This window comes from Bombyx mandarina, chromosome 10 (assembly GCF_030267445.1).
Source record: "Bombyx mandarina strain Sakado chromosome 10, ASM3026744v2".
Lineage (NCBI taxonomy): Eukaryota > Metazoa > Arthropoda > Insecta > Lepidoptera > Bombycidae > Bombyx > Bombyx mandarina.
Window position 1 is genome coordinate 6,082,883 of NC_143217.1, and position 26,577 is coordinate 6,109,459.

At 45.9% G+C, this 26,577-nt stretch overlaps 2 protein-coding genes across 5 annotated transcripts in view; both read left to right on the forward strand.

Moving 5' to 3' along the window:
- Positions 1-26,577, forward strand: part of nemy (cytochrome b561 family member no extended memory) — a 76,449-nt gene that overhangs the window by 7,701 nt on the left and 42,171 nt on the right. For 2 of the 4 annotated variants that reach the window (XM_028182100.2, XM_028182101.2), the window contains exon 2: positions 14,255-14,647. In XM_028182100.2, the coding sequence (XP_028037901.1) occupies positions 14,493-14,647 (155 nt within the window). In that variant the 5' untranslated portion in view covers positions 14,255-14,492. Of the gene's footprint in view, positions 1-14,254; positions 14,648-21,517; positions 21,730-26,577 lie in introns of those variants that run through there. The other 2 variants (XM_028182104.2, XM_089730315.1) reach the window with 2 other exon arrangements.
- Positions 1,496-14,298, forward strand: LOC149502188 (uncharacterized). Its single transcript, XM_089730490.1, has 3 exons — positions 1,496-1,621; positions 1,917-4,080; positions 14,255-14,298. Exons 1-3 carry the CDS (start codon positions 1,496-1,498, stop codon positions 14,296-14,298), a joined length of 2,334 nt encoding a protein of 777 aa, XP_089586616.1.

The following is a 26,577-nucleotide window of genomic DNA, read 5'->3' on the forward strand; positions in this document are numbered from 1 at the left end:
TGTAACTATACTGAGATCTTAGAACTTATATCTCAAGGTGGGTGGCGCATTTACGTTGTAGATGTCTATGGGCTCCAGTAACCACTTAACACCAGGTGGGCTGTGAGCTCGTCCATCCAACTAAAGCAATAAAAAAAAAATTGACTTTTGTAGTTTACTAGATTTTTTTTACTAATTATATAATAGTTTAGTCTAATTTTCGTTTTCATTAAATCCTGTACGGTAGAGAAGCGGTAAAGGTGTACCACATTTGCTCTTTTAGAAGCTTTGAAGGAACGGGAATAAAATAAAAACTTCGAACCGAAGATAGGAACGCAGATTTCGAAGAAGGTAAATTCATCTTAACTTTAGAAACTTTAGAATCTCCGCTATGTACCTATTAAACGAAAAGTTACTGCTAAGTCTCGAGCTAAGCACCTACTAAGAAAGTTTGAGCGTGTAAATTTAAGATTCAATACTGATTCTGTGCAGCTGTGCCTGTGAAACTGGATCGTTTGCTTGAATCTACATCGAGTCTGGTCCAAGATAACGTAATCGTCGTATTAAGGTTCCCATCTGCTTGCTTTCAACGTAATTTCGCTTTCACTATATATAAATTGATACGTAGGCTATGTAGCTAAAACAAATAAAGACTCTTTTCTCGTCTCTGCTCTAGTTTATAATGTTTAATCGGCAATGTGATGAGGCGGATCTTTTTTTTTTTATATTGTTTAGACGGTTGGACGAGGTCACAGCCCACCTAGTGTTAAATGGTTACTGGAGCCCATAGACATTTATAACGAAAAGGCGCCACGCACTTTGAGACATAAGTTTTAAGGTCTCAGCATAGTTACAGCGGCTGCCCCACCCTTCAAACGGAAACGCAAACGATGAGGATGACAATATGATGAGCAATAAAAAGCCATAGTTGACCAAAGATAAGCGTCAATGGTCAAATACTAAATACGAGAAGTGTGACGAGTTCCACGTCGTCCTGGAAATATATTCGATTTATTTTAAACAGATTATGATTTAATATAATTATTCATGTAATAGAAGAAGCGAATCTAAGCAGGCTCTCCTACTGGTGGTAACGCGTTGCGGTGAGGTAGGTACCATCATTTTGGTTCTGTAGCGAAACAGTTTTGCCGATTTGAAGGTTGGGAGATAGCTGTTAAGTAAATAACACAATTGAGATTACGACCTCATGTCTCAAGATAGGTAAACACGTTGACGTAGTGTCTATGCACTAGGATTAGGTTAAGGTTTAGGATTAGGATAGTTTAGTTAGGCTTTGCAACGAAAGAGATCGGATGACGCGGACCAAATCAGCACTAGGAGGAGCGGAAGATCGGCGCCCTCCACACTCTTCACTAAGTGAAGAGTGCTCCTTCTGGAGAGTGCAGCTTCCGATGGCACCGGTTTGCCGGCATGCCGTGAGCGGTGGCACCCTGTGCCCCGTTGTCGTGGAAGTGAGCCGGCGTTGCATTTCTGCGACTGCTGGCCGCTGGTTGCCATGTCCCCGGCTTCGGCTACAGGGGAGCGCCCCTCAGATATGGGGGGTACCGGTTCACCGGTGTGGCTCCGTGGTAGCTCGTATCGAGCGTCGGGCGGCTGTCTGCTGAGTTGCCCTGTGCACTTGGTAGACTGCCGTAATCCCCATTATGTGGGGACGGTGGCCGCTGCCCCAAGGCACGGGGCCGCGAGGACGCAAACCTCTATAAAAAATACCCCAATCCCAAGCTCTGATGCCCGGTGAGGGGATGAATGGCTGGAGGGAGTCCAGTCCCAAGGGCATCACCCGATCCCAGGGGACCTCACCCCTGGTTAAATAATAAAGGAAAAATATGAAATGGACAGTTGTCAAGAGATAGTACCCCAGGAGGGTACCTCCCGCTTGGCGGGAGGAGAATCCCTCCGTGCCTCTGAGCAATCAGAGGCACGCTGCCCCTCGTATTCTGGGGGGGGGCAACAACTGCCACGAAGAAGAGGGCGGTAGCTCGAGCCGCGAAAGGGAGAGGGTCCCATTCGTGCACCCCGAACGCTGTGACAGTGCGCTCTCACTGCGCTCAGCGCGAAGCTCTGCAAGGGGCTGCGTTTCGAGTGGTCGAGAGTCACCAGTGTTTGCTCGGGACAGTACCGGACGATTTGTGAGCCGGAATCAGGCTGATCCGAGGACTCGGAGGAAGCGGAAGACGGTCAAACGACCAGCGGCTCCCGCTCCTTCCGACTCCTCGGAGATTGAGCCCGCGCCTGCTAAATTTTTGGCAGTTGAGGATGGTTCAGCGGACGCTACAGCGTCATCTGCCAAAGAACGCGATCGAGAAGACCTTACGGTGACCTACGGAGAACCGGCCGTCACCACCTCGGTGCGGACCGGGGCCTTCTGCCGTAAAGCAGCTGGTCTAGTGAGGGAAGGTGAGGTTGAGCGACTGACCCGCTCCCTCACAGAAGTGGATTCAACGGACCCGCGGAAGGCATTCGAAATTTTGTTGGAAATTGTTTCCATGGTGGCGGCCAAATCAGGCTCCTTGAAGGGCACATACGTGCGGGCACTGAAGTGCGTGGCCGCCGCCGTGGAGAAGCTATTGGACGGATTTCTACAGCGCACTAGCACGGAGGAAGTTACCTGTCTGCGGTCGCAATTGGAACGACTGCTGACAGAAAATTCAGAGCTTCGAGCGGAGGGCGTGCGGGTGCGGGAGGAGATGGCCGAACTGCGTGCAGCCCTTGACGGCTTCTTGGGACAGCAGGGTAGATTGGCCTCTCCGCCGCCCCCGTCCCCATCAAACAAAAGAACTGATTGTGGGGAAAGCGAGAAGGACAAAGAAATAGAGGATCTGAAGAAACGAATTGCGATCCTCGAGGCCCGCACTTCCAAGGTTGAACGCGCGAGGCCTCCGTTGGCGCACGAGCGCCAGGCGTCTGCGCCGTCACCGTGCGATGCCTTAGCTGCACTGGCACCCACAAGGGCTGCAAGTACCAGGGTGGGTGTGGCACCTTCGGCACGCGCGTCGACCAAAATGGCCGCGTCGAACAAGCCCTTTGGACGGCGAATGCCGGTTCAGCCCACGAGGCCCCAGGCTGCTGCTTCTGCCCCGCCCCAGCCTGCGAAGGCTGGGCCTGGTAGAAGCCGCAAAAATCCAAAGGGGTGTGTGAATGCCGCCCAGCCGACGCAACGCCCACAGGCCCGTCCACTACCTCCTGCCTCATCCAACATGGACGCAGCATGGACGACGGTAGTGAAGCGAGGTCGAAAGAAGGCGCAGGACGTGCCTAGCCCCCGTCCCGTCCCGACGGTCAACGCTCCCCAGGTGGTGGGTCGAGCAGCGACTGAGGGAAAGAGAAAGGGCAAGGCAAGAAAACCACGCGCACCGCGGTCGGCAGCTGTCGTATTGGAGCTGCTGCCGGCTGCCAAAGAAAAGGGCCTCACCTATGGGGAGGTGATGGCCCGGGCGCGCGCTAACGTCGACGTGGATGCCATAGGCGTGGAGGGTGGCCTCCGAGTCCGGCACACCGCCAACGGAGCCCGGCTGCTGGAGTGTCCTGCTGCCAATACCAGCGCGGTCGCTGACAAGCTAGCAGCCCGGCTCCGCGAAATCCTGCCGGACCCAGAAGTGGTGCGTATTGACAGGCCCGTCAAGATGGCGGAAGTCAAAGTGACGGGCCTGGATGAATGCGCCACTAAGGAGGAAGTGGCCGCCGCCATTGCATCGCAGGGCAATTGCGCCCTTACGCAGGTGAAGGTAGGAGAGCTGCGAAGCTCTTACTCTGGAGCCTTCACTGTGTGGGCGCGTTGCCCTATGCAGGCAGCCACACTCCTGGCTACGCCTCCACAAGGTCGGCCCGCCGACTCACCAGGGAAGCTACGCGTAGGCTGGGTGATAGCCCACGTGCAGCTACAGAAGGCCCGCCCCTGGCGATGCCTCCGGTGTTTAGGCACCGGGCACGGCCTCGCCAGGTGCCCGTCGGCTGTGGACCGCAGCGGTCTTTGTTTCCGCTGCGGCCAGCCCGGTCACAAGGCGGGCTCCTGCACAGCCGCCGCACCGCACTGCGTGCTATGCGACGCGGCGAAGCGGCGGGCCGATCATCGGGCCGGGGGCCCGTCCTGTCTTTCCGCACCCTCTTCCACAAAGAGGAGGCGTGGCGGAAAAAAGAAGAAAAATATAGAGGAAGGGCCGGCTGCCTGTGATACAGCCGACCGGTCAGTTCCCGCCGCGGCCGTCGGGCCGCAAGGCGGGACGGAAGACGAGGGAGCGATGGACGTGACACCTCAATAATGGATCACGTCCATCGCTTCCTTCAAGCGAACGTGAACCACTCCGCCAGGGCGCAGGATCTCCTCGTCCACACCATGGCGGAGTGGTTCATCGACATCGCGATCGTTGCGGAGCCATACTTGGTACCTCCCGACCGGGAGGATTCCTGGGCCGGAGATGTTGATGGCTCCGTGGCGATCGTGATGCGACAGTCTGCGGTGTTACCCCCCCTTGGAATGGTGGCCAGGGGATCCGGGTACGTCGTCGTTAGGGTCAACGAAACCGTCGTGATCGGGGTGTACTTCTCTCCGAACAGGAGTCTCGCTGAGTTCGAGCGGTTCCTGGGCGGGCTCGAGGCGTTGGTTCATCGCTTCGAGTCTCGCCCGGTGATACTGGCGGGGGACCTCAACGCTAAATGTACGGCGTGGGGTTCTCCCCGCACGGACTCGCGCGGCGAGTTCCTGTCGGAGTGGGCTTTCGCGACCGGCCTCTGTCTTCTGAACAGAGGTTCGGTCGCGACCTGCGTGCGGTGGAACGGGGAATCACACGTGGACGTGTCGTTCGCGTCTCCGTCCGCCGCACGCCGTGTCCGTGGCTGGCGTGTTCTCGAGGGGGCGGAGACGCTCTCGGACCATCGGTTCGTCCGATTTGAGCTCTCCGTTTCCACCTTGTTGAACGCGCCGGACGAAGACGCCCGCGGTGAGGAAGAGCTCCCGCGTAGTGCTCTCCGATCATTCCCGCGATGGGCACTGAAGCGCCTGAACAAGGTGCTTGCGGTGGAGGCGGCCACAGTGGCCGCGTGGGCGCCGATGCCCGCGCGTCTAGTGGACGTGGAGTTGGAGGCCGAATGGTTCCGGGGTACGATGCGTCGCGTCTGCGATGCTGCGATGCCCCGGGTCAGCGGTCGCGCTCCTCCGAGAGGAGTGCGTGCGGGCGCGCCGCCGAAGCGCCCGCCACCGCCGTCGCCGCCTTCGCGATGCGGACTTCGCGGAGGTGGCGACCCGCCTGCATGCCGACTGCCGTCAGAAGCAGGAGGCACTGCGGCGGGTCATCGGCGAGGCCAAGTCTCAGAGCATGAAGACGCTCCTGGAGACGCTTGACCAAGATCCTTGGGGGCGCCCGTACCAAACGGTCCGCAAGAAATTGCGGCCGTGGGCGCTCCCGGTGACGGAACGTCTCCAGCCTCAGCAGCTGCGGGAGATTGTCTCCGGGCTGTTCCCGCGGATGGAGAGGGGCTTGGAGCCCCCTTCCATGGGCGCGCCACCACGCAGTAGCGTGAGCGGTGATGCCCCTGCTGAGGTGGTCCCTCCGAGCATCTCGGAGGAGGAGTTTCGTGCGGCCGTGTCGAGGATGCGGAGGAAGGACGCGGCCCCCGGCCCTGACGGTGTTCACGGCCGGGTCTGGGGTTTGGCCTTCGGTGCCCTTGGGGACCGACTCGTGCGGCTCTATGAAGCCTGCCTCGAGTCGGGACGGTTTCCGAAGCAGTGGAAGACGGGCAGACTTGTTCTGCTAAGGAAGGAGGGACGCCCCGCGGACTCACCTGCGGGATATCGTCCCATCGTGCTGCTGGACGAGGCGGGAAAATTGCTCGAGCGGGTGGTGGCCGACCGCATCGTCCAGCATCTGACGGGGGTGGGTCCCGATCTGTCAGCGGAGCAGTTCGGATTCAGGGAGGGCCGCTCGACCATCGACGCGGTGATGCGCGTGCGTGCCCTCTCTGATGAGGCTGTCGGCCGGGGCGGGGTTGCACTGGCGGTGTCCCTTGACATCGCCAACGCGTTCAACACCTTGCCCTGGTCGGTGATCGCAGGGGCGCTGGAGTATCACGGCGTCCCTGCGTATCTCCGTCGGCTGATCGGGTCCTACCTCGAGGACAGGTCGGTCGTGTGCACCGGGCACGGTGGGGCGGTGCTCCGCTTCCCCGTCCAGCGCGGTGTTCCACAGGGGTCGGTCCTTGGCCCTCTCTTGTGGAACATCGGCTACGACTGGGTCCTGCGTAGCGCCCTAAGTGCTCCTCTTCCGGGTCTGAGTGTAGTTTGTTACGCGGACGACACTTTGGTCGTGGCCCGGGGGAGGGACTTGCGAGAGTCTGCCCGTCTTTCCTGCGCGGGGGTGGCCTTCGTCATCCGCAGGATCCGAAGGCTGGGTCTGGAGGTGGGGCTCGATAAATCCCAGGCCCTGTTGTTTCACGGGGCCCGGAGAGCGCCGACTCAGGGGGCCCACCTTGTGATCGGAGGCGTTCGCGTCGAGATCGAGGCGACCGGATTACGGTACCTCGGTCTCGTACTGGACGGTCGTTGGAGCTTCCGCACTCACTTTGAGAGATTAGGTCCCCGATTGATAGCGGCCGCCGGCTCGCTGAGTCGGCTGTTGCCGAACGTCGGGGGGCCTGACGTGGTGGTGCGCCGCCTCTACACGGGGGTGGTGCGGTCGATGGCACTGTACGGGGCTCCCGTGTGGTGCCACGCCCTGACCCGCGACAACGTTGCGGCGTTGCGACGTCCGCAGCGCGCGATTGCGGTCAGGGCGGTTCGTGGATACCGCACCGTCTCGTTCGAGGCGGCGTGCGTGCTAGCTGGGACGCCTCCCTGGGACCTGGAAGCGGAGGCGCTCGCTGCGGATTACGCGTGGCGATGCGATCTCCGCTCCAGGGGGGAGCCGCGTCCTGGCGCGGTGGAAGTTCGAGCGCGGAAGCTTCAATCTCGGCGTGCCGTGCTCGAGGCGTGGTCTCGCCGCCTGGCGGACCCCGCCTACGGGCGACGGACCGTCGAGGCGATCCGCCCGGTCCTCTCGGACTGGGTGAATCGCGACCGAGGACGTCTCACCTTCCGAGCGACGCAGGTGCTCACGGGACACGGCTGTTTCGGTCGCTACCTGCACCTCGTCGCCCGGAGGGAGCCGACGCCGAAGTGCCACCACTGCAGTGGCTGCAACGAGGACACGGCGGAGCACACGCTCGCGTACTGCCCCGCTTTCGCGGAGCAGCGCCGCGTCCTCGTTGCAAAAATAGGACCGGACTTGTCGCTTCCGACTGTCGTGGCTACGATGCTCGGCAGCGACGAGTCCTGGCAGGCGATGCTCGACTTCTGCGAGTCCACCATCTCGCAGAAGGAGGCGGCGGAACGGGAGAGGGAGAGCTCTTCTTCCCTCTCGGCGCCGTGCCGCCGCCGTCGGGCCGGGGGTCGGAGGAGGGCGTTTGTCCAGCTCCAGCCCCTATGAGGAGGCAGTCTCCTCCCGGTGATGGTCACGGGGCGACCTAAGGGGGTTGAGGCTGCGCCGCACGCTACCGTCACTCTAGCGCGCTGGCACCAGGAGGACGGGACGGCGCGTCGGCGGCTGCGGACTGCGATGCGGTCCGCATTTTCGTCGTCGCTGTCGTCGCCGAACATACTGTTGAAGAGCAACCCGGTCGGCGGTGTATCGCGTTCCGACCCGGCAGGCTGGTTCTGGCCCAGCGGTGTATCCCGGAACACCAGCGGCACCGCCCGGGCGGCCTGGTAGGGCCACCGTACCGCGGAGACTGACGTCGTTGGTCGTCGACTATCGCCTCGACGACCCGTCGGTCGGGCGTCCTCGGGGTGGCGCCGCGTGTCTGGTTGTAGTGTTGACCGCGGGAACCCCCCTACTCTGAACGGGTTCTGATCCCGGACGGAGATCGGACGTCGGGTGTAAGAGTGCAGGGGAGTCGTTTAGTGGGTGGGCCCTAAAATCCTTGGGCCCGCGATCTGCTCTCAACACCTGCAGATCGTTGAGTCTCACATACCCCGCGCGCCCCCTAGGCGCGGGGACCTCGTAGGAGGTTCGGCCCCCGGCCCGAGAAAAAAAAAAAAAAAAAAGTGTCTGTGCACTCAAATAATTAGACTTCAACAGCCTTATATTAGTATCCGTTATAAATATGAGAGACATTCAAATGAGAATAGAAGTATAGTAAGGATAAAAAAATGGTGTATTGAGTGCTTTTTTTTTCCTATCTATGCTGATAGCCTTGAGAGGCTATTTCAGCTTCACCCTAACGTGTGTAGGTGAGCTCACGGAGCTCAAACCGGAGTGTTGCTAACACTGACCCTAGCAAGGGTAGTGCTTCGCAGAATCTACCACCGGATCGGAAACGCGACCCACTGAGAAGATCCGGCGAGAAACTCAGTGGGCTGTGTCTATCGGTTAATTCGCTCGCCGAGCCCTTCGTCGCAAGCGACGGGTTCGACGAGGACGGTGACCGGTGCTTGTGGTGCCTAAAAACACCGTTAATGGATCAGGAGGATCCGTAATGACGTGCTTTGGGCGACGTCGACGGTTTACCATTCGGTCTACAGGATCGGGTATGTAGTTTCCAGCGGCCACGACAAGAGGGTTCTCATGTCGTGCCGCCTTCTCAAAGTGGCGCAGCGATGCCGACTGTAGATACTTACTGACGGAGTCGAGCTTGTGGTCATCCACGTTCCTCAAGAACCTTGGGGCTCCGACAGCTATCCTTCAGAATCGGGATTGAATAACCTGAAGGGGTTTCAAGTTGGTGCGGGCCGCGTGAGCGAACACTACCCTTGCATACATCATAACGGGGCATATGCAAGCTTTGTAGAGAGTTATCTTATTACGGAGGGACAGTTTGCTTCATCTGCAAATCATAGGGTAAAGGCGGCACGGTCGCGTACGGTTTTAATGTGGGGATGGAATGTCATCCCTCTGTCGAGGGTGACGCCTAAGTATTTGACCTTCGAGGCCCACGGTATGGGCTGGCCAAAGAGAGTGATGGGGCTAACGGCGGAGGTGTTTGCGCGCCTATTAGGGAGTGGGATGCTCGAAGTGGTATTCGGAGGGTGACCCCTTTTGAAGAGCATTGCTGTGCTTTTCGTGGGGTTGATGTCAATGCACCAGTTCCGGAATCACTGTCCCATGGTGGTTACTGCGATCTGGAGTCGCCGATGCAACAACGACATCTTCCTACACGAGTAGTAAATAACCGTGTCTCCGGAGACCGGGGTATATCATTGATATACAAACTAAATAATAACGGGGAGAGCGCGGAGCCCTGCGGGACTCTGGCAGTCAGATGACGGGGGCGAGAGCGAGTTCCCTCTACTCAATATCGAAACCAACGGTTCGACAAGAAGTCTCGTATGATGAGCACGAGTCTGTCTGGCACTCCTATGTTTTACAGTTTGTAAATCAAACCGTTGTGCTAGACTTTGTCGAACGCCTTCGCGATATCGAAGAAGAGGGCACCGGTCGGGATTTGTTTACGCCTATTTAGCTCTATTAAGATGTGCTCCGTGAGGCGGTGCACAAGTGTTTAGCGCGGAATCCAAACTGCTCATCTATTAGAATTTTGTTCGCGGTAACGAGACTAATCGAACGGTGTGATTACTATAGTAGTACGAGCATTGTTTTATTGCAAAAAAAACATCACAAATGCAAATTAATATCACCTTGACACTACACCTACCAAGCTTCATCTCTGCACTCCCCTAAGGTAGACTATTAGAGAATGCGTGTGGCATTCAGTCCGCCTTTATACTTTCTAGTATATGAAGTTATAAATAAATAAATAAACATATAACAAATACAGCTTAAGTACAGCTTATACACATAACATAATATATCATATAATATCATAGAATAATATACTCATACATGTCCATTTACATAAAATTAGACTTATAAAATTACACATAGTATTATGAAAATATTGTAAACAAAATACCAACACATAAACATTATTGCTAAATGATTTTTTTATTTGTACTGACGTCAGATTAGTAGTTTACGTTCAGCTCCGGGAATGGTTTCCTCTCAGATTGTTTGGAGTCTTAGTCAATCAATAAGACTCCGAAATGAAATTTCTTCCCCGAAAGGCATAGACTTCGATCGACAATAATTAAACGTAGACTCTGGTAGTGTATTCAGAACTACATACTAACTAACAGACCAACAAGACGATCGTAAATTAGAGATAAACCTAAACTAAATAAATTGAGACCACTGTTCTAGTAAATTGCAGCGAGACTCGTTATTTTTCTGCTCTGAAGAATCGCAGGAGTCTAGTCCTTATTTTTGTAGTCAGTACTCGACGTCCACTCAAGTCGCGTCGGTCCACATTTTTCGAGCAAGCATCCTTGTAATCTGTGTCATGTTAGTTTTTCGCTTAATTTGGTATTTGTCTAATTTATCCGTAAATTGCTTAATTAGTTGAAAAGCAGAAAATCAGTTGGCGTCCGATTGAGTTATTTTATTTTATTGTCAGCTATATTTGGAAATTTTTATTTCTGTTCTTTGAACGTAATTCGGTGCATTTCACAACAAAAAGACCAGAATCTGCCCGATCTGTGTATGTTATAAAAAAAAAACAAAAAGACAACGAGAACTAGAGGACCTTATGAAATTAACTTTTCATTTTCTTCAATTCGTAGTTAATTGTGAGCGTGGAAACGTAGCTGAAGCAGCTCTTTAATAAGAATCTTAAGAACTTGGTTACATCGCAATCTGGCAACTTAATAAGTCATAAAGAATTGAGATTAAAAATATTTTTCGGTAAAAGCGGGTAAGTCAGATAAATCAAAATTTTCTTGTTTAGTAAATGTGATATTATGCTCGAAAAAACTCTGTTATGATGAAAAAGGCTTTTTTTATTTGTTTCATTTCATTATAGTTGAAAAATGTTATAGAAAACAAAAGTACTGTTCGCTTTTGTGAATATCATCCAATGAGCGTCATATATTTTATTTATTTACAAATTTGATTCGACGTATAAATTGCAAATAGTTATTTTAAGTCGTCGTGGCCTAATGGATAAGACGTCCGGTGCATTCGTGCTGAGCGATGCACCGGTGTTCGAACCTCAGGCGGGTACCAATTTTTCTAATGAAATACGTACTCAACAAATTTTCACGATTGATTTCCACGGTGAAGGAATAACATCGTGTAATAAAAACGAAACCCGCAAAATTATAATTTGCGTAATTACTGGTGGTAGGACCTCTTTTGAGTCCGCGCGGGTGGATACCACCGCCCTGCCCATTTCTGCCGTGAAGCAGTAATGCGTTTCGGTTTGAATGGTGGGGCAGCCGTTGTAACTATACTTGAGACCTTAGAACTTATATCTCAAGGTGGGTGGCGCATTTACGTTATAGATGTCTATGGGCTCCAGTAACGATTTAACAACAGGTGGGCTGTGAGCTCGTCCAACCATCTAAGCAATAAAATAAAATAAAAAAAAGTTATGTCGATCCTTTGCTGCATACCCGAAGTTACTTAGACATGACTTAAGTAACTTTAGACACCGCTAATGAATGCCAACACTTGTTCTGAACAAGACATGAGGTCGAAATCATAATTATACTTCTTAAAAAAAATGGTAGCGATAATGTAAAATTGGTAATTACTTTGGAATACATTAAACATCTTTGAAGTAGAGTGCCTAAAATTAGTATTACCCCACTACCTCGTAGCACCAGCTAATTTGTTTTGCTTGTGAATTTTCCACCTGCGGTCATTCGGACGGCTCACCCCTCCTGGGAAAACGACCCCGGCGAATATTGCAAAACACCGGCTGTTATGTTACCCGAGTGGAATTTCCACATTTCCCGAGGCTTGAATAACAAAGAGTCGAGAATTTGAGATAGACGGTAAAAGCGAAGTGACGCAGGGTGGTTTATGTAATGCTTAGATACTGTATTCGAATGATAGCCGAGTTATTCGATTTAACACGAGCTCATGATAATTTAGTTTCAGTCTTTCAGCTGAAAATGATTTTGACGACTTAATTTTGTGTTCGCTTCGCTCTTATGTATGCTCAATACTCAATACCTACTCCGTATGTACTCGAGTCAAACGTTGTACTTTAGCCCTCTCTCTCGCCGGATCTTCTCAGCGGGTCGCGATTCCGATCCGGTAGTAGACTCAATCGCGAAGCCGTTACTCTTGAGTTGTTAGGTCTCATTTGGAGGCGCTCAGGTAGCTGTTAGCAAATCCCACCCTTCCTGGTTGAGACCTCGCTCGCCCACCTGTCCTGGTAAAACTGGAAAGGCATCCGGGCCAACGCCAATCTCAAACATAAAAAAAAAACTTTAAGATTATGCCAACGTTTGAATCGTGGAACCAGAAATATTTAAGGCGATTACCCTTAAACTGGGTAACAGAAAAAATTAACAATATTGTCTAATAAACAACTGTCTAATTTATTAATTTACATAATTGACTGATTTAATTATCCTGCCCATTTCTATCGTGAAGCAGTCATGCGTTCCGGTTTGAAGGGTGGGACAGCACAAACTGTACAATTGAGACTTCAAAATCATGTCTCAAGGCAGGTGGCGGCACTTCCGTAGTCACTGTCGACGTAACGGATGTACTGCGAAAGACCCGGTCGGCGGTGTATCTATCGCCTTTTGAGTTCCGACCCGGCAGGCTGGTTCTGACCTAGCAAAGTATTCCGAAAGACTAGCGGCATGACAGCGGCTGTCGTACCGCGGAGATTGGGGTCGTTGGCTGTTGACAATCGCCTCGACGACCCGTCAGGCGTCCTCGGGGTGAAGCCGCGAGCCTGGTTGTAGTGTTAACGGCAGAAACCCCCTACTCTGATCGGGTTCTGACCTCGGGCTGAGATCGGACGACGGGTGATAGAGTGCAGGGGAGTCTTTTAGTGCGGTAGGGATTTAAAAATACCCTTGGACCCGCGGTCTGCTCCCAACATCTGCAGATTGTTAAGTTCCACATACCCGACGTGCCCACTAGGCCCGGACACCTCGAAAGAAGGTTAACCTAGCCCGAAAAGAAAAAGTTGCGATATTTAATTTTGACGTCAAGGACTCTTTTAGCCCCACAATTCTAAGCTGGAGTGAGTTCGTTAACCCGTCTATGCATAATGAAACAGTTAGGTAAACTATAAAAAATGCATATTTAAGTCATGCATTCCTTTGTCTACGTTTTGTTATAGAAAACAATTACAATGCTGATTTCATTAAAAGGAATATTTGAAATGCAATTAAGCTGCCTATATACATATTAAGCAAAGCGTCATCGCATCGAAAAGTAGCTGATGCGTTATTGCAATTTAAGGAAACAGATCTAAACCAACGTTCATATCGATATATTAATACGTGAAGCAAAAACTTTGTATCCCTTTTTACGAAAATTGCGCGGACGGAGGAGTATGAAATTTTCCACACTTATAGAGAATATAGAGAAGAAGTGCACAATGCTAATTTTTTTTTAAATATTGCATAAAAGATACATTAAATCAGTAAAGAAAACATTACACACACTACATAGGTACCGTGTATTTGACGCACACACGCATGCATACTACATATTTATTGTCAAACTTTAGTTCTTGACGTCTGTGGTCAAATTGAGAATAGATTAAATATTGTTTGTCTTTATAAATAATTTTTTATACTGTAGCCTGGGCGAAATTTGTGATTATAGAGGTATAAAATACAATCATAATAATGTTCAAACTTACAATTCCAATTAGTTATAGTCGAATTTCCACTACTGCGGAACATCTAGTTAAATCAAATTTATAAAAAAAAATTCGTTTGTCAATAAAATCATCATTCGGACGCCTGTTAATTCGAATTTATCTATTTCGGTGCTCTCACAGTCTTGCGGTCAACGTGTTGTTTATGGCTATTATAAACAGAAGCACGAGGCGTTACGTTAGGGCTCGCGTCAGTCCCTTCCTGGCCTCCCGTCAGTCGAATAAATAATAACGATGGGGTGCAGGACATTGTCCTTCCGTGCTATGCCTACACACAACAAATCAGATTGTCCACAACCGTTGCACACAGTGGTAGCTGACTTGTATTTAAACATGAAAGTTCATTTCCATTCGTCACTTTGCGTTGCCGCCTCCGTAATTACGCCTTTATCTATTTTTCATATCGTTTGTCGAGTTATCGAGTTTTCCGGTCAACGACTGCAGCAAGCCTTAACGTATCAGTATAGGCCATAATTTTCTACTTAATGGAACAAGCACGAACCAAGATACATTAAATAATACGGTTAATCGCTTCCAGGTTTCGGAGTTCACCGCAACAGTTCCGGTTTCACATCGCAATAAGTTTAACATCTAGTTACTGTCGAGAACTTAATAAGCGAAGTGCGTGCCAATACACTCAGCGGATTAACATTTGAGTGTTTCAACGGATTGTGTTTTGTGTGACTTCAAAACAAATTTAATATACCTCCGGTAGACACCGGAGGCGGGAGGAAGTCGTCAAAATAGCCAAAGTGTCTCCTATAAAGTTGTCAGCGATGGACAGCAACTCGGTGTCGCCGATGCCGGAGCTGGCGCCCATAGCGGAGTTCGACAAGTCGCCTCCTTCGCCTCCCAACGAGGAGGTGCCCATGGACGACTTGCCACCCCCACCCGCCACTATCTCGCAGGCCGAAGGCAAGAAGATCAAAGTGTGAGTATCTCAACTATAATCTAATTTGTAGCAGTTTTACTTGACTTTCACGTTTAATTTGTTAGGAACTAAATGTACGGTGTTTCCCGAGCGTTATGACATGTCCTTCTTCAAAAGAGGCTTCTGGAGAGTATTAAGCGGTAGGCAGCGGCTTGGCTCTGCCCCTGACATTGCTGAAGTCCATGGGCGACGGTAATCACTCACCATCAGGTGGGCCGTGTGCTCGTCTGCCTACATAGTCAATAAAAAAAATAAAACATTGCCTGGATTTTATTCCGCTTGTTATAGTTTCTGGACGAAAGTAGTCTATATTATTTTGGCGGCTGCTAAGGTTAAAATGAGCAGCGTCAATGAACGTAGAACAGGCGGATACATCTGTTTGTCACAAGTCTCTAGGTTGTCAACAGTGACTGGCTGCCCCATGAGCCGTGTCAGGCGTAAAGTTATTGTCAACTCGTATTAGGGGTTGATGTGTGGCGTAGTGGTAGCGCATTCCGATGATAATTTTACTTACGCTTGGAGTCGAGGTTTTTTTTTTTTTTTATGATTGAAGGATTACTGGTGGCCCGGAGGCCTTTCCAGTTTCACCAGGACAGGTGGGCGAGCAAAGGCTCAGCCAGGAGGGGTGGGATTTGCTAACAGCTACCCGAGCGCCTCCGAAGGAGACCTAACAGCTCAAGAGCAGCTGCTTCGCGAATGAATCTACTACCGGATCGGAATCGCGACCCGCTGAGAAGATCCGGCGAGAAACTCAGCGAGCTGTTTCATGGGTTAGGTTGCACGGCGAACTCTTTGTCGAGTTCGACGAGTACGGTTACCGAGGTCCCTAAGCCTGCTCCTAGAGCTGAAGGCGTCTAGTGCAAAGGTTATTGGATCTGAGGGATCCGTAAGGACGTGTCTAGGGCGTCGACGGTGACTGGCTCCTGCATGATCAGGATTCGGGGAGTAGTCAGCGGCGGCTACGATAAGGCGATTATCATGACGCATAGCCTTATCGAAGTACCGTTCCGACGCTGACTTCATGTATTTCTGGATAGATTCGAGGCCCAGGTCGTCGTGTAGGTCAACGTTCCTCACGAACCACGGAGCTCCGACGGCTAACCTGCAAAAGCGGGATTGTAGAGATTGAAGGGTGTGTATGTGTGTGCGGGCCGCGTGAGCGAACACCACATTCGCGTAAGTCATGACGGGCCTTATGCAAGTTTTGTAAAGTGTCACCTTGTTCCGAAGGGACATTTTACTCCGCTTACAGATCATGGGGTAGAGTCTACCGAGAATAAACGCGGCACGGTCACGGACTGATTTTATATGCGGGCGGAATGTCATCGATGCATCCAGGGTAACGCCCAGGTACTTGACCTTCCTGGCCCAGGGTATGGATTGACTAAAGAGAGTAATCGGGGGTGTGAGATTCATCCTCCTAATACGGGAGGAAATCCGTGTGGAGCTTCCCCTCTGAAATAGCACCGCAGTACTTTTCGCTGGGTTGATGTCTATGCGCCATTTTCGGAACCACTGTCCTAGGGCTAGGGCTGCGCTCTGAAGCTTCTTCGCGATTAGGGACTTGTTTCTACTGGAATAGTAAACAGTCGTGTCGTCGGCGAATAAAGCTAAATGGGTCGGCGGCGACCGGGGAATATCGTTAACGAATAAGCTAAATAGGAGGGGTGAGAGGACAGAGCCTTGCGGGACTCCAGCTGTGAGAGGTCGTGGGGAGGAGCGGGTTCCCTCGACTCGATATCGAAAAGAGCAGTTCGACAAGAAGTCCCGTATGATGAGCACGAGACTATCCGGCACGCCCATGTTCAATAGTTTGAAAATCAAACCGTTGTGCCAAACTTTGTCGAACGCTTTTGCGACGTCGAAGAAGAGAGCTCCCGTGTATAACGGTTTTGGTCGATTAAGCCCCACAAGAATGTGCTCCGTGAGGCGGTGCACCTGTTGAACGCATGAGTGATTTGTACGGAATCCGAATTGTTCATCGATGAGAATGCCCTTGGATGAGACGAAGTCTCTGAGGCGTTTGTAGAGCAGACGCTCATACAGTTTGCCTAGAGACATGAGGAGGCTAATCGGGCGGTAGCTCGTCGGATGATTTTTTGGTTTACCGGGTTTATGTATGCCGATAACGTCCGCTTCTTTCCACACCGCGGGAAAGATACAGTTCGCCATAGCGGCATTGAAAATAGATGCCAACATCACGATGAGTTGGACGGGTAGAAGTTTAATAACGCGGTTGGATATACCGTCGGAACCGGGAGCCTTGCGAGGACGTAGGTCTTTGATCAAGTCTTTAACTTCCATCGGGGTGACGGGTGGTAACGCATCCGAGGGTGGCAAGGAGACTCTGCGTTCTACCTCACTGTCTACAAATTCTACATGAACAGGGTCCACGGATTGAGTGCTGGGCGTGCACTGGGTTTGCAATGTATCGGCCAGCAACTCTGCTTTTTCGTCATCATCAAACGCCGCGAGTCGGCCTGAGGGGCTTACGAGGGGGGGCATAGTTACTACCGTATCCGATTTGAGAGTACGAGCTAAGCGGTAGTAAGACCTTTGGGAGGGCGCGAGTCTTTCTAAGAAATCAGACCATCTGGCATCTCGGACTTCGGCGATGCGAGACTTTACGTCGCGTTGTAGGGCACGCATTCGAATACGATTTTCCGCGGTAGGATACCTGTCGTAGGCGCGTATCGAGGCGTTCTTAGCTCTAAAGAGTTCCCTAATATCGTCGGACAATTTGAAGCGGTGAAGGAAGTCCTCCGCTACAACTTGTTTCGATGACCTATCTAATGTCGAGGTGATGTGTGACGTTAAGATGTCTATGGCTTCAGCGGTATCCTGAGGAGACGGGGTAGAGTCTGGGTTAAACGGGAGCGATGGTGGATCAGATTCAGCCAGGCTGATGCCCAGCGTGTGCCAATCCACCACAGTCCTCGTGACGGGAACGGAATCGGGAGCGCGACCGAGCTTCATAACGACGGGACGGTGGTCTGAATCTAACTCTGAAACTACTTCGATCGAGTGTAAGCGCAGAGTTACGTTTTTTAATAACGCTATGTCGAGTATATCCGGGCGATGCGCGATATTTAGCGGGTAGTGAGTCGGGGTTAGCGGAGCGACGATATCGAAGGCGAGATCATCGACTAACGCGTCAAGCCGCCTGCCATTCGGGGTGGAGTCGAGGTCTAGATCATTATAAAGATCTACTTTACTCACCTACCTCCGCACGTACAAAGTCCTGGCAGCTGACCTCATAGAGCGTTACTCTAAGATTTGGATGAAGATTTATAATTTATTATGTTAGGCATATTCAATTGTCACCTTAGATCTAATTCACTTGTAGGTAAAGGCACAAAGCCTACCAGTATTGAAGTTGAACTCGGTACGATTGCATACATCGGTCAAAACATATTGATCGATAAGCACATTGTTACTTTTGTACGTATAAGAAAGACAAATAAGTAATCTTTTACGAGTAAAATATTAGTGTAATTATATCTAGGTTTGTCCCGTGGTTTTATCTGCGTTAATCATAGGAATATTTTCGAAACTGGAGGCCTTAACATTGGTTATAAAGTAAATATTCGCGATAGAGATATTATAAAAAACTCCGAATTTGGACTAAACTATACTTTGTGAGGGGGTCGGGACCGGGGTCGTATCCGTGACCTGGCCCCCTAAGAGCTAGGGGTCCCACCCGTTTTGTGCGGGGAGAGACCCAGACGAGGGGTGGCGTGCTTTGCACGCTCACCCGCAGTAGGAAGCCGGGTGATGGTAGACCGCGTTCCCCCGACCGCTCTGGGGGAAGGTGTAACGCGGCGCCATCAAGGCGGGCTCTCGGCCCGCTGAACGAGGGAACCGGTGGTCGTGTCGCTGGCGGCCGCCGGTCCGGCGTCCGTGGGACGGTGGGATGGATGTAATGTGCTCTGCGTCAACCCTGTCCCGCCGTCTCAATAGCCCCGACTGGGCTCCGGCCCGGTCCGAGGTAGGGCGCCGGTTGTGAGCGGCAGGAGTTTTTAGTGAGGTTCAACTCCCACATACCCCACCTGCCGCGCGGGTGGGGATCCGGCGATTTTCTCTTGTAGAAAAAAAAAAAAAAAAAAACTTTGTGATGGACTCCTAGTGTTATTGACTTGACGTAATTATGCTAGTGAGCTTTATGCTCTTTGTTCGATTGTAATAGGTAAATGTAAGTATATAATTAAAAATCTTTTACGGCTTAAGAGTTGTTAAGTCGTGTTTTTTTTTAAATGTCTTTATTTTACTTCCGACTTTTAGTATATTGCTTACCAGATTTTTTGGTCACTTTCATGGGATGGTTTTCGATGGGTTAAACGACTAAGGTGTTATTTGTCGAAGTGGAATATTAAGTTAACTTCAAAATTAAACTATACCTAAACGTTGTTTTTATATTATCTAGGATTTACGAAAGCCGAAGAAAATATTATAATGTATTTATTATAGTTGTAGTATATTGATGTTATCAACATAAGCATCACGTTTAGTTCATTCATTTTACACGCCAACGGACTTGAATGATTTGATCGTTAACACACAAACGCCTGCAAAATGCATCAACAAGTCGCTCTTAAAATATCTAATACCCGGTAGCCATTATAATATATTTTTTGACAAAGCTAACAGGGATTTACGCCTCCCATGATTATCAGATAGGTAATTGTTTTGGTTGAGGGCTTCCATTTCAATAATTTATATAATATAACATAACAATTGATTATAGAAAACGCCTTACATTCGACAAATTAAAAGCCTCACTTAAATCAGGTTTTCATCGTATATATATAAAAATGAAACCCGTTTTCCGTTGTCACGACATAACATGAAAACGGCTTGACCGATTTGGCTAATTTTGGTCTTGAATTATTTGTGTGAAGTCCAGAGAAGGTTTAAAATGTAGATAAATATGAAAGTGCTCGAAATTAAATAAAAATAACAATTTTGTTTTCCCTTTGATGTGTCCCCCATTGGACGGATTCCTTTTGTTTGTTTTCAGTTTATTTTATACAAAAGCTTAGGTCTTTTATTTATCGATTGAGGCACTACGAAGTCTGCCGGGTCAGCTAGTTATAATATATTTTTTGACAAAGCTAACAGGGATTTACGCCTCCCATGATTATCAGATAGGTAATTGTTTTGGTTGAGGGCTTCCATTTCAATAATTTATATAATATAACATAACAATTGATTATAGAAAACGCCTTACATTCGACAAATTAAAAGCCTCACGTAAATCAGGTTTTCATCGTCGTTCATAAAAATATCAGTATTGTAAATAAAATAAAATATTTTTTTCCAGATTTTTGTTCTGTAAATGATAAATCGGAGCTCATAGACATCCCAAGGTGATTGCGCCACTCAATTTTAGTGATCAAATCGTGACAAATGTTCACGATTGACTTCCACGATGAAGGAATAACATCGTGTAATAAAAATCAAACCCGCAAAATTATAATTTGCTTAATTACTGGTGGTAGGGCCTCTTGTGAGTCCGCACGGATGGGTGCCACCGCTCCGCCTATTTCTACCGTGAAGTTGTAATGCGTTTCGGTTTAAAGGGTGGGGCAGCCATTGTAACTATAGTGGGACCTTAGCCCTTATATCTCAAGGTGTGTGGCGCATTTACGTTGTAGATGTCTATGGGCTCCAGTAACCACTTAACACCAGGTGGGCTGTGAGCTCGTCCAAACATCTAAGCAATAAAAAAAAATCAGGCCGTAGTATTTTAGTTGAAATTATACCTTACTATAAAGCCTGTATTGTGGTAAGATCAAGAACTAGGGCTGTTACCTCTGAGCTGAGAAAAAGAAAAAGTTATACCACAATTTTTATTATTATCAAGCGTTATTATTAATGGCTCCGCTTTTGTTTTCACAGAACATTTATTTTTACTAGTGTTTGGTCAGTTGTCGAAATTCGATCATAATCAATATTTAGATTCATGCTCTTTAATACGCTTTTATTATTCTTAATCGTTTCATTCTTGATAATGATAATATTTGGTCGTAATTTGCTATATAACTAACACTAAGAGGGGGGCATATTTATATTATGTAGGTACATTAAAATATTCTTCACGGTTTCGTAATTGACTTTGTAAAGACTTATAGAATTGGGAAGGCTGTTTTAAATTTTTTATTGATAACACTAATACCTAGGTAATACTCGCCAATAGTTACTAAACTGCTATTAAAAAATAAGTTGACACAAAGGAGGAAAAGGTTGGTAAACCGCTTTAACATTTCCTATTTAAGTAATGTAGAAACTAATTAAAACTATTTTGATGGTAAGGACGACTAAACCATGGAAACTGTAAAGTGTTTGAAACTAGGAAAATAATTTATCTTTAATAACTAATATTAAACTGTAAAACAAGTTTTAATAAATAACTACGACTAGCTAAGTTCAAAGAAAATTGTAGAAAATAAATGAGTATTATAATTTAACTCGTTATAATACAGACATCTTTCGAATCATTCATGAACTATCGACAAAACGCTGATTCATAGTTCAAAGATACTGGTTGTGGATTTACACGTAATAGTGGTGGTGGTGTTTTAATTCAGCCGCTATTCACTAGGTGGCGCTATGCTCATCGCCATTACTGTGAAGCAGACTTATTGTATTTATGTAACTCTTGAAATAATTACATTTCATATGACTTCCATTTTAATGTTTGAACATATTTATGTAACTACGAAGTTTTCGGCAAGATCTCAATAGTGTTTAATTAACCATGTAGAAATCTCTGCGTTATGTCTCTGTTTAACTGCATGTAATTTGTTTATTCATCTCTGTCTTACGCGTCGACTGGTTTTGTTGAGAAGTAGGGCGCTTGACGCTAGCTCGATGGAGTCGAGATCTCGGAGAGTAGTAACACGAACCTCGCGAGAAACATGCTCATGTGACAGCTTGCCGCCAAATTTTTAATTTCGAACTTTAATTTTTCAAACTTTGTGTTCTTATATTGTGTTAGTTTTGTGTTCTTTTTTGACTAGTGTTTATATTGATTTGTGAAGACTTAAATTAAAAAAAAACATGGCAAGAGGAAAGAATCAAAAGTAGGTTTTATACATACGTTTTTATTTTTATTTTATTTAGCTTAAGCAGCTTAAATATTTTGTTCACTTTAGTATTCTTTTGTTTTACTCGTTCATTATTTCCTTTCCCAAATAAATTATCATTTAAAATATGTTATAAATTCTGAACAAGTTTTTGTTTCATTGCGATTTCAAAAGCTTTCTACGCGGCAGCTTTTGTGCTACCCGCAAGGGATTTGGTTCAATATTGAATTGCTTAGTAGAATGATAATATTAAAAACAAAGATGCTTATGTTATAACTTTCGGTTTATGAGTGAATACATAGTACTTTTGTTACAGAACTTTAAAAATTTTCGTGTTCTAATCTAGATTCACCGTAACTAATTAGTAATGTGTTAGTATGAATAATTAGCAAATGGAAATATCTTTTATGATATTCAAACACACTTTTCAAAAATGTGTCACACTGCTATGTCTCTATACTTTAGGGCAATTACAAAATTATAGAGATATAGTGGACATAACAACTTTCACATCTTGAAGATTTTCGGGAACTTTGAATGATTATATTATGAATTACATTACATTGATCATACTGATATTAACATAAGACAATTTAAGTAAAAAAATAATAATAATTTTAATCCACAATAAAATTGCAACGTATGTTAACGTAGGAACCTTTTAAATGCGAAGTGAATTAAAAAACGTATAAGTATTATTTTTACAAACTTATATCAAAATGAATTTTAATTACCATTTATATTTTTAGCTATTTTTTATCATTAATGTAGCAGTCTTAAACCAATAGTGGACGAATTTATTTAGTTTTCAATTGGTTCAATCATTTTTCAACTACATAAATGAAATTCAAACTATAAAACATGAAAAACTAGATTGTTCAGCATTCTTCACGAGGCGTTTATTTCGGTATCAAATCATAGGCAACTGTATCTGACCTCCGCGAGTTATCTGATTAAATTCAATGATTCGTCGAGTGGGTCGCAGGCACAGGGAGCCCCGCGCTCAGGAAATGAAATGAAATTGATGCTGTTTATTATATGAGACGCACGAGCATACGAATTCCTGTGCCATATTAATTTATCACATACATACGTACGTAGAAAAAAATTTACACGTTTTCCAACTTAAGGCGTTCATCGTTCAATCTTAAATAATTGAATAGTTTGCGGTAAATGAAGATTTGTCATTAATTCCTTCATATCTTTAGAGTTATTTAAAAGTCTTATATTGTAAATCAACCAATAATAAACAAAAAGGAGATAGTTGGGAAATAGCAATACAGTTTCCCGTCGGATAAATTTTGATATTTTCCCTCAGCCATGCAGCTAAGTGCATGATAGGAGGGAGGGCTCTCGGCACATTAAGCCCATATCTGTGGACGACAAATTATCGCGCACGACACATGCAATTAGTCATGATTCACTGCACGCAACGCTTTGCTCCGTAAAACTTGTTGCTTTGATATCTACAGGCAACAAATAAAAGCTAGCTAAAAAGCTAACCACATATTTACCTAACACAAATATTAATATTTATTTTTTTAATTTCGTAGCAGCCATTGTTTGTTATAAACTTGATTATACATAATATGTATGTGTGTTAAAAAATGCACGTCAACCACATTGCAAAAGAATTCGATTCAAAACCCCTGCCAAATACGGCTTCCAGCCTTAACTTTTTTCATGAATACGAGTATAACCAGTAAAATTTAATTTTGCTGGCAATTTGGGGTCTAAGCCCCAGTGCAGAAGTATTCTTCATTCGAAATTTAAATATATTCATCAATTTGACTTTAGCGAACGTCAAATTATCGCGGGAATTCATAATATTGTCTATGACTAATTTTACGTAAAATACTAGATAGGTATTAAATTGGTGTAGTCATTTTAAGTTTGACTGAGGATTGTTCTCACCTAGTTGCTGTTCTACTCTTGTGAATTATATTATGATTGACATCCGCCATTGCACCAGACCTTGTATTTAATACACTATATCCGCTTCGGACCCCGCAGTAGTTAATCTAAATACATATTCAGTTGTTGTTTGAGCCTAGATTTTGTTCTCTTTGTTTTTTTATTGCCAGTGCAAACATTTCTATGACTGTGAGCCCTGGAATGTAACGTCACTCAGACATCGTCTAGGTTAGAAATATAGCAGATATCACGGATATCTACTTCTGAAAAATTGTTTCTGAGAAGCAAAATTATCTTATCTATTTAACATTGACGACGGAGATTGAACGTTGAGATTTTTCCAAAAAAACAATTACGTATATAATGAATCATTTCTTACTGCAAACAATTCAGAATTCTAATTTTAAAAGTTAACCATTTAACTATAGTCAAATGTTCAATATAAATTGGTAATTAGATGATTGAGTTTACCGAAGTTGTCCTATGCTATGTACTATATAAGTACTTTATTTAAAATTTTCAAACCAGACTAACGAGTTAATACTGGATGTGACGTAAATTACAGCTCGGTGACTTAAGTAGTTTATTGCAAATTATTACTCTAAAAAAGGATCGGAATTATTTCCTTTTAATCAGGCTATCTTTATTCAACGCTAGATTGATCAAAACCTATTTGCAGCGAACGTTATAGAGCTGTCTGTCACATGACTACGATATTTCATTTAAATAACAGTCGGTGTGGTGGTGTGGAGCGCTCTGACAATGGAAATACGAGTTTTATTCAACCCTCGGTAGCAGGACGAATGAGACTAGGGTTACCGCACTTAAAATGGTTCCAGTAAATCATTTGATTTACATACAAAATACGTTTACGTTTACGTAAATTAAAGCGTTATTGTAAAAGTTATCATGGTTTTCGTTAGGAATGAATTAAATAAATATAATTAGTGTTGAATTTTGTAAGATAAAACATGTATAAATTTATGTTTATTTGGAAAAAAATTATTTAATAGTTTCTAAACAGTGGAAATTTTCATTTAATGGTGATGAAATGAAATAAATAAGAAATCCTGAGAAAAACGTGCGGTGGTGTGGTTACCCTAATCGAAACTGAAACTCTTGGATAACGATTCCAGTACTACGGCCACATTGAAAAAGAATCAGACAACCGTAACAGTCTCGACGTTGTTCGGAGAAAAGTTCTTAGAAAACAATATTACGCAATCCTTATACTGAAACTCGCTGTTTTGTCATTCTTTGCAAATTGAATATCTTGTTTCAGTGTTCTTGAAATTAAATAAATTACGTGTAGTTTGATCTGAAAATGTGATATGAGGATTCATTTTTCATAATACGCAGCGTTTTAGAAAAATAGTACGTAATAAAATAAATAGGTGCATATGTTTAAAAGACTACTATAATTTCGTGACAAAGCATTGAAAATAGAAATAAAATTATTTTTTATTTTATTTTGTAACATTTTTTTAATCAATATCGTGACAAAAAATCGTGTACATACTTTGTGGGCCATAATGAGATGGTCTCAGATATTAGCATATTTGAAAATAATAAAAAAAACATTGTGGTGATTTCCTTCAAGTCACTTTCTAATAACTAAAATAATTAATTAATAATAGCTAATATAATATTATGAAACAAGCAAAACGATAGAGGAAAACGTGACCAAATAAGTCAAATAATTATTTGCAAGCCTACACTATAGCGTTTTATTATTTTATTTTATTATTTGGAATAAAGGCAATAAAATAAAAATAAAAAGAAAGTATAGATTGGTTATGTATTATACCCTATATTTTTAACATGACTTTTTTTTTCAATTCTTTTATATTATCTATTTACAAATGCTATATTATAATCGTTTAGATCGGATACGGTTTTAGACCAAGAACGTGGGAAACTGACATGCCTACGGGCATACATAAACTAATACTTAAACCTACAGGGTAGTGGGCTTAAAGAAAACAACTGTTTTTGTTGGACAAGAACTCTGACTGTCTAACAGTTTGACAGTTTTGACACCACGACATGCGGACATTGCGTAAACCTTGAGACATGAGGTTGAAGACCGAGTTGTATTACAATGAGAACTACTCTATGCGTAAAACCAGACAAACACAGGCTTACTCTGCGGCAGAGAATATTTGAATTATGGAACGTTTCATTAGAACTTACGAACTAAATTCAAATATATTTTTATACTCAAATAGCAAGGAAGGCCACACAGTTAGTTAGTTCCAGAAGAGGAATGTTACAGCGTCCTCTTAATGAAGTTGACTTTGAATGTAATCAAATAAAATTGTCACGTTTGATGGTGGATAGGCAATAAATATTGAATTACACCATGTTCATATAAGACGCCGTTTAATTGAACGTGCATGTAGTTACTTCATTAATCTATTCAAGCCAAGACCGTCTCCAGATCTAGACTACTAATTGACGAGGTGAATGACCTGAACTAATGAAATGCTTTCTTGAATGTTCTTATACAACATTTATGAGTTTAGTCTAACTTTTATATGCGAATAGATTATGTGTTTCGTCTAACTTTCTTTTCAATTTTGCTTTCTTTGTTCTATGCAATAGTGTGTATTGACAAACAAACAAACAAAATTGCGACGCCATAGTTACGTAGGACCATTGCGAATGATTTTGATACGACATATTTGTCCACGATACATTCAAATACGTAATAGTTTAATAAAAAAAATACCGCGTAACACATGTCATGCGACTGATATTTTAAGTTTTATAGCACTTGATTTTATAAGCGGGCTAGTGAATCCTAGTCATGATTCGATGTGACCATAGATAAATATAATAAACATAATTAAAACTGTATGCTTAGTTCGAGTTTTTTAACGTTCTCGATAGCGTATAAGTTAACTCAAATTTGTATGGGGTTGGAAACGT

Bases quoted from the DNA above. Each gene is read 5' to 3' on its own strand.
- LOC149502188 (XM_089730490.1), top strand. From the start codon at position 1,496: ATGTCCCCGGCTTCGGCTACAGGGGAGCGCCCCTCAGATATGGGGGGT. The intron at 1,622-1,916 runs GTAGACTGCCGT...CTGAGCAATCAG, and splicing joins TGAGTTGCCCTGTGCACTTG to AGGCACGCTGCCCCTCGTAT. The intron at 4,081-14,254 runs GCCCGTCCTGTC...AATCGCTTCCAG, and splicing joins GGCCGATCATCGGGCCGGGG to GTTTCGGAGTTCACCGCAAC.